Source organism: Lepus europaeus, chromosome 9 (assembly GCF_033115175.1).
Source record: "Lepus europaeus isolate LE1 chromosome 9, mLepTim1.pri, whole genome shotgun sequence".
Taxonomy (NCBI): domain Eukaryota; kingdom Metazoa; phylum Chordata; class Mammalia; order Lagomorpha; family Leporidae; genus Lepus; species Lepus europaeus.
In genome coordinates this window covers 122061750-122070145 of record NC_084835.1, presented here as the reverse complement: position 1 = coordinate 122070145, position 8396 = coordinate 122061750, and the positions used below count along the sequence as shown (strand labels likewise).

The window sequence follows — 8396 nt, the reverse complement described above, 5'->3', positions numbered from 1 at the left end:
TGAGGGGAGGTGGCCGCAGAATGCAGGGTGAGGCCTGGCTGTCCCGGGGACGAGGTTCCACGGGCTCTCGGCTGATGGGCGACGTTACTGTCGCGGGATGCGCCTGGGCCATTCGCCAAACACAGGGGCATCGGCTGCAGGAGACAGCAGCAGACGTCAGCCCAGGCCTCGCGGGAGGGAGCAAGCAGGGCTGCCCCCACGCCCGGTACAATGACTGACACTCCACCACTGCTTACTGCTACAATTTTATTTAAAGAAAACAGAATGAAAACAACTTTTGCATTGGAGGGAGAGGGTTATCTTACAGTTCCGGAGAAGTAAGAGCGGTCGCATCTAGAAACAAACTGGAACAGGAACTCGTACTCCACAGCGCGGTGAGTCCACGGATGACGCCGGGCGGGGAGGGGCGGGGGCGGAGGGGCACGGTGTCTGTCTGCTTACCTTCAAGGTCGGCCTGTTCAGACCGACACAAATCACAAATAGATCCTGCAGAGCGACAGCAGTAAGAACAAATGTTTGTCATGAAAAGCAAAATATTGATATGAGCAGTGTTTTCCAGAGTGCACATTTCATAGAGAGATTTCATGGCAGGAAGCTAAGTCAGAAGCAACAGCTGTCTTAACCGAGGTCTATCTTAAGTAAACTTCGAGGCTTTTCTTAACCGTGGGCTTCTTATTCCTTATATGCAGAATGCAACCAGAGCAATGAATACGGTGACAATGTTTGAAGGGAGGAGATTTAGAGGTGAAATGAACTAACAGGCTTCCTTTGGTCTGGGACACTGTTATCCTAAAGTTTCAAAAGAAAGAGAAAATGGAGTGGACTGCTTCCAGACGGTAATACTCGCAGCTGCAACTTTCAACCAATTGACAACGAAACGTTAAAGCCAGCAGCGCGCTGGCCGCCGGGGCAGTAGCCCCACGCCACAGGAGGCCTGTCCCGTAGCTGACCGCCGCGGGCCACCGCCCTGCAGGGACTGAACGGGGAAACACTGTGGGTGTAAAAGCCAGGCCAGCGGAGCTCCAGCCAGGGAAGGCTGCCCGGGCCCGGCCCGGCTCACTGCCCCCGCGCACTGGTGGCTCTCACTGGGCCTCTCCTGCACCTCTGGGTGGAGTGAGGGGCACAGCGCCCACGCTCAGCCTTCGTGGAGCTCGCTGCTTTCTCTTTGGCTCTGAATCACTGTGGCTGCAGGGGAGCCGTCCTGGGTGTAAATGACCATGCTGGTCAGCTGTTCCGCCCCGCCCGGGGCCACGGCCTCGGCCTGCAGGAGCTCCTGGGGGCCGGCCGTCTCGATCACGGTGTGGGAGAACACGCCCGCGTCCTCTTGTGCCCCCGGGGGCAGCTCCGTGACGATGTAGTGGGTGGCACCCCCGGGGAAGCCGCCGGCGGACTCGCCCACCATGGCCTGCACCAGCTCCTCTGTGACGATGATCTGCGAGATCTCCCCGTCAGACTCCACCAGGTCCATGTGCTCGCCTGGCACCCTCAGGCCGTGGGCCCCGGGCTCCTGCATGAGGATCTGGGAGCCCTCCCCGGCCACCATGTGCACGGCGCCCTCCTCGTTCACGATGACCTGGGTGACGCCGTCCTTGATGAGCTGGCCGGCCGCGGCCGAGTCACACACGGCGAACTGCAGGACGCCCTGCACCATCTTCTTGAAGGCCACCTGTGCTCGCTCTGGAGACGCGACGAGGGCGGAGGCGCGGGCCACCTGGGTCCGCACCTCCACGGCCGCCGGGCTCTCCTGGGTGTCTGGGAACACCTGGATCTCGGGGCCCTCGGGCTCGGCGGCGTCCTGGCAGGGCAGCTGGATGAGCACGTCTTTGTGGCCCGGCCGGCCCCGCTCCTCCTCGCTCCCTGCCCTGCCCTCCGCCTCCCCCAGCTCGGTGACGGCACAGAGCAAGGCATCCAAGGCAGAAGCGGCATCGGGCGTCCCGGCCTCGGAAAGACTGAAGACCTCCTGCTTGGTGACCTGCTGGATCACAGCCCCTCCGGGGCCCAGGGCCTCCTCCACACCGCGGCCCTCCATCGAGCCCCCCACGACCACCACCTGGGTGGCTCCCTCGGCCAGCTGCTCAGGGAGGATGGGCCCGGGCACCACGCTGCCGACGTGGGCCGCGTTCTGACTCGTGGCAATGACCTGCCCGTCCTCCGTGATGTGCACCACCCTGGCCACCTGGCCGGCCATTGCCAGGGTCTGCAGGGTGGCCGCGGCCGTCTCCTCCACAGAGGCGTCCAGGGCGAAGTCCCCGTCGTAGCCCTGGATGATGATGACCTGCTGCACCTGCTCCGGAGGCTGCGCCTGCCTCTTGCTGCTCCGCAGGGACTTCTCTTTGACGGGCGACTCCTCTGCCAGCGCGGCCGCCGTGAAGGGGCTGTCCGTCTCCACGAAGGTGGCTCCCTGTCCCTTCAGGCGGCACTCGTAGGACTTGGAAACAATGCCTGTGGGAGACAGAGACCAGTTAGGGCTTCGACAAAGGCTTAACAGCAAGACAGTCCTGTGTTACGGAAATGGCAACAAAATGCCAGGGCCCAGTGTTCAGACGCGCGGGCAAGGGACTAGCACCTGCAGTGCTGGCATCCCATACAGGCACTGGTTGGCATCTAGGCTGCTCCACTTCCAATCCAGCTCCCTGCTATGGCCTGGGAAAGGCAGCAAAAGATGGCCCAAGTGCTTGGGCCCCTGCACCCATGTTGGGAAACCTGGATGAAGCTCCTGGCTCTTAGCTTTGGCTACTGGTAGTTGCAGTCATCTGGGAAGTGAACCAGCAGACAGAAGCTCTCTGTCTCTCCCTAACTCTGGCTTGCAAATAAATAATCTTAAAAAAAAAAAAGAAAAACAAAAAACAAAAAGCCGCTGCAGCAGCATGGGAGAGCTCTCGGCGCCAGAAGCACTCAGGGCCCGACTGATGTGGTGGCTGACAGGTTTGTCCTGGGATCCGGGGTGTACGTAGTCATGGGGTTGGTGTGCACTTCCCCACACTTGTGGGCTAGATGTGCAAACACATTCCAGCTCCCAGGGAAATGGCACAGTTGACTGCCCTTGACTGTGGTCATTTCTGACATACTCAATATTTGGTAGTGAGCAAGACAGCAATGGCAGCAGTATCTTCCAGTCCAAAGGAAAACCTTGTTAATTAAAACATTTTTCTTCATCTTATTTGAAAAGCAGAAATACAAAGAGAGTATGAGACAGTGGGAGAGAGACAGAGTGACAGATGTCCCATCTGCTGGTTCATTCCCCCATTGCCTGCAACAGCTGCGACTGGGCCAGGCTGAACCCAGGAGCCAGGAGCTCCATCCGGGTCTCCCACGTGGGTGCAGGGACCCGAGTACCTGAGCCATCGCCACAGCCCCCCAGGGTGAGCACCTGCAGGAAGCTGGAGTCAGCGGCACAGCAGGGACTGGAGCCCAGGCACCCTGATGTGAGATGCAGGCACCCTAAGCTGTGTCTTACCCTCTGCGCCAAATGCCCACGCCCTGGAAGACAGAAAGGACACACACACACACACACACACGGCTTCCACTCACAGGCATGCTTCATAAACGCCAGCAACATCTGGGGCTGGGTCAGGGCCCAAGCTGGAAGCCGGGAACTCGTCCGAGTAGGTGGCAGGGACTCAAGTACTCGAGCCATCACCTGCTGCCTCCCGGGCTCTGTTCTGTCCAAAAGCTGGAATTGAGCGCTGAGGTGAGATCTGAACCGTGTACTGTACTGTGATGTGGGATGCAAACGTTTTAACCCCCAGGTTAAATTCCTGCTCCAAGGAATATCATTTTTTAATGTCCAAATACTATATACAGTAACTGTGTTTATTCAACAGGAAGAAGGAAAGCTTGCATATTCTATTAAAAATAACATGATGGCAATAACCACAGCCAGTGGCAGTTCAGGGACAGGAGCAGGGGAGAAAGTGGGAATCCCCTGGCTTGGGGGCCTGGGATTTGATTCACAAAGGAAAGGAGGATACAACGAGCAGCTGCCTTCACAGGGCTGCCCTCCCCAGGGATGAGGGGCCCCTTCCCTCTAGAACCAGGGGACAGCCACCCTCAGGGAAGAGGGGCTGCCCTCCCCAGGGACCCTGGGCTCCTTCCCTCTAGAACCGGGGGGGGGGGTTGGCCACCCTCAGGGAGGAGGGGCTGCCCTCCCCAGGGATGAGGGGCCCCTCCCCTCTAGAACCGGGGGGGTGTCAGCCACCCTCAGGGAAGGGGGGCTGCCCTCCCCAGGGACGAGGGGCCCCTCTAGATTGAGGGAGGATGACCACCCTCAGGGAGGAGGGGCTGCCTGGCCCAGGGAGTCTCTATAAGCAAACCAGGCAGCTCTGTTCTTAACTCTGCAACCAGACAGAAGTCTCCTGGGTGAAGAATGACCCCCCGGCTCCCTTGTAGCACTGCTCATCGCACTACTCAGAGCCGCTCAATTTATTTGAAACCAGAGGTGGGTTAAGCCAGTCCATTACAGTAAACTGCGAGGGTAAACACGCTGCCAGGACAGGTGTGACGGAGCCAAGCCAGCACCCCAGCTCGGGCGGCAGCAGCCTGGCTGGTCCCTCACAGGTCGCCAGTGCGACAGGAGGTCCGTCTTCGGACTCTGCGATTTAATAACTTCGAGTGCTGTCAGTACTGCTGTGAAAAACGGCACCTATAAAACGTAACAGCCCAATCCGACTGAAAAAGATTCGCCCACAGAAGATTCTTCCATTTCAACCATAATGAATTAATGCTGAGCTATGTAGAAGTTCAAGTGTCATTTAAACTAATGTGAATCTCTGCTTGAAGTTCTAGCTGGGCTGTGACCAAGAATTTACTGGGCACATCAACTTCCACTTGTGAGCCCCTTGCAGTAAACAGGAACTGTGGCGCTCTCCACGGCGCACGTGGCCAAGCGGGGCAGTGTTTGGGAGACACAGGCCTTGTGCAGTTTTCTCCTGAGCTACTCAGTCCCGACCGCGACGCCGGGCTGCACGGACCCCCGATGATGTTTGTGCTGCACTTGACATTTTTAAAAGACAGTGTGAGCTTCCATGGCCAAACAGTGGGCCAGTTTTTTTGGGCAAGCTTCCAGCAGGGCCACACACCGCTCTGTGCGAAGGTGCGAAGCGAGCACAATTGCAGCCCGCACAAGTAGGGAGCTGGGCTCAGTGCTTGTCCGCCTCCCTGAGCACCAGACATGCCACTGCTCTCTCGGCGACACGTGTCCAACGCTTAGGCCTCGGCTGAAGTAAAAGCAGTGTTTTGCGGGGCTGTTTGAGGATTGTGGCTGGGGAGGTGATTTCCGGCTCAGGACTCCAGAATACCACCAGCACGCGGTAGCCCCGTGGTCTGCATCCTCTGGGGTGAACACCTCCAGGGTCGACAGGCAGGCGTGCAGGCCTCGGACAGCGGGGCCGGGCCCCTGTACCTGGCAGCTTCCGCCGGGGTGGGTGCTGCTCTTTGCTGCCAGCGTCTGCCCCCATGGAACAAATGCCCGATGCTTTTGTTAAGCTTACATTTAATTAAAATGTACAGAATTTGTGCAGCAAACTCGAATGAAACAAATAAGAAGAGGGCCCCCTCTCTTGAAGGCATGCGTTGTGAATGAAAAATGTCATTACAGACTAAAAAATTTTGCAGTAAACAGGGCCTACAGAGAGAAGTTTCCCCTGTAATGACATCCATAAAATACACAAATGGCACTTTTAGTACCATCCTGAATATGGCATTTTCTGTGCTCTACACACAATCTAAATGGTTTGATCATAGAGCATAATACTCCATTGGGTTTATAGAACAATCAATGTTCCATAAAATGATGTATTTATCCAATCGTGGGCTCAGCAGTTACTGGTGTATGACATTGTAGGACACAGGCTTGGGCTCCTCGCAGCACACATGCTGGCTGTAAAACTTATCTCACGCCACTTCAACAACTTCATCTCATCTGTGGCAAGTAATTTGTGGAAGCCTCAGCTTGGCTTAAAAAAAACTTGTAATAAAAATTCATAGAATTTTCAGGAGAATGAAAGCTGATGACAATAGAAAGGTCACATTGTGTCTCCACTAAAGGGGTCAAAGGTTGCCAGCAGTTCTAAAACCGAAAGTAGATTTCATGCCTCGCGTAGCAGATAAAGATGGCATTAAAAAGACATGTCGCGGGGTGAAGCCTAATGCCGCCGAAAGCCTGTGCTAATATCCTATGTAAACCACTGTGCTGCTACGAGCCAGCATTCATTTTGCATTTCTAAGCTTCCCCTGCACCAGTACTAAGTGTTGATCCATTGCTAGGTTACTCTCAGACACGGTGTGGCTGGGATTCCATATTCTGGCAGGGAGGGCCAGCAGGCACGAGAAGGCTGGGTGCTTCACTGTCACAATTAAAGCACCTTGAACACCAAGTGACTAAAAACCATACTTTGCGTATAAAAATTTGGGGCACACGTGACATTGTAATTCTTAAGCCACATACAATTTTTCTTCACTTCAGTTTTAAGATGTAATTTTAACAAGAATGTTAAGAAATCATACTTAATGTCTATTAAAATGAAACAATATTAACAGATTATGCTAATAAATTAGAGCCATATTTTAATGTCACAAAAGCTTATAAGTTTCTCAAGTGAAAGCAGGAAAAATGACAAATTAAAATTCAATGAAATATAACCTTTTTAGAAATTTCAAAGCAGGGAATACATTACTCTCATACTAGCAGTTGCTGATAGTTTAGCCAGTCAAATCGATATCAATAATTGCTATGTAATTTATTCATTTTATAGACAATAGCAATGCCCTGGCACCCTGCAGGATGCCCTGTCGGAGAGCTCCCTGCCTGCCTGGTGCTGACAGCTGCCCGCCCTGTGGGACTCTCCCTGAGCCACTCCCACGTCAGACAGATCCGCCCTCCAGGTCTTGACGGACAGCTCCCATCACCTGAGGCGGGAGGAGTCTGGGACCACAGAAAGCACCAGGCTGTACAACGAGGGCTACGTGGGCCAGAGTCACCTGAACGCTCACGTCCCAACAGCTGACCGATTAATTCTCCACTTTATTAGTATTATTTTTATTTTTTGAGGACACAAGTTAGTTAATAACTCATCTCTCCATTGTTTTCAAGAGTTAAAAATCATTCTGGTCAATGTTACTAAAATTCACACACAATACTGAAATATTTGAAATGCCAAGTTAAGAATTACTGTGGCCTCTGACATGTCGTTAAGCATGAGAGATCTATTTCAGGGTAAGACTTGCTTTTGGTCATTCAAAAACCTAAGGAAGGGGCCAGTGCCGTGGCGTAGTAGGTTAATCCTTCGCCAGCGGTGCTGGCATCCCATATGGGTGCCGGTTCTAGTCCCGGCTGCTCCTCTTCTAATCCAGCTCTCTGCTATGGCCTGGGAAAGCAGTAGAAGATGGCCCAAGTCCTTGGGCCCCTGCATCCACATGGGAGACCGGGAAGAAGCTCCTGGCTTCGGATTGGCGTAGTTCTGGCTGTTGGGGCCATCTGGGGAGTGAACCAACGGATGGAAGACCTCTCTATCTCTCCCTCTCACTGTCTGTAACTCTCTCTCTCAAATAGATAAATAAAATCTTTAAAAAACAAACAAACAAAAAACCTAAGGAAAACCTACGCTGGTAGGAACTGGCTTAAAGATACACTAACTTACACAGCATAATGACAAAAAGGCATTTGGTCAGCGTCTGCTTCGCACTACATGTAAGCAGATGCAGGTGCAGACTGAAGAAGTCGCTGCTACGGCCTCAATTTCACGAGGCCATGTTTCACAAGAGGAGATGGGGTAACAGTTTTGCTGTGAAAAATGAACTTGGGCCCACTCACACCATTCCCGGGAAACCCTTCTTACATAAGCTTAATACACAGTTTCCTGAGCTGTATCAGGCAGTTTTGGAAAGGAGTTCCCTCAACAAGCCAGGAGACAAGCCTAGGGGCTCACAGTTTTTTCTTTTTTTAACTTTCTAAAATTTATTTTTATCTATTTGAAAGGCAGAGTTATAGAGAGACACAGAGAGAAAGATAGAGAGACAGAGAGAGATCTTCCATCTGCTGGTTCACTCCCCAAAGGGCTGCAATAGCCAGGGTTGGGCCAGACCGAAGTCAGGAGCCAGGAGCTTCTTCCAGGTCTCCCGTGGGAGTGTTGGGGGTCCAACCACTTGGGCCATCTCCCACTGCTTTCCCAGGCCATTAGCAGGGAGCCAGTTCAAAAGTGGAGCAGCTGGGACACAATTTGGTGCCCTTATGGGATGCTAGCATTGTAGGCAGTGGCTTAACCCAGAACACTACAATGCCAGCTCCAGCCTGTTTTGTTTTTTTTTTTTTTTAATTAATGTTAGCACCACATTTAACATGGGTAGCAACTCAAGATAATTACCAGAGACCCCTGAAAAGAATTCTAAGATTCAGAAAG

At 53.4% G+C, this 8396-nt stretch overlaps 1 protein-coding gene across 1 annotated transcript in view; it reads right to left on the bottom strand.

The window, feature by feature from the left end:
• Positions 1-240: 240 nt before the first annotated feature.
• ZNF407 (zinc finger protein 407) overlaps positions 241-8396 on the bottom strand; it is a 464217-nt gene continuing 456061 nt past the window's right edge. The window contains exon 9 of the mRNA XM_062201806.1: positions 241-2442. Within this exon, the coding sequence (XP_062057790.1) occupies positions 1136-2442 (1307 nt within the window). The 3' untranslated portion in view covers positions 241-1135. The remainder of the gene's footprint in view (positions 2443-8396) is intronic.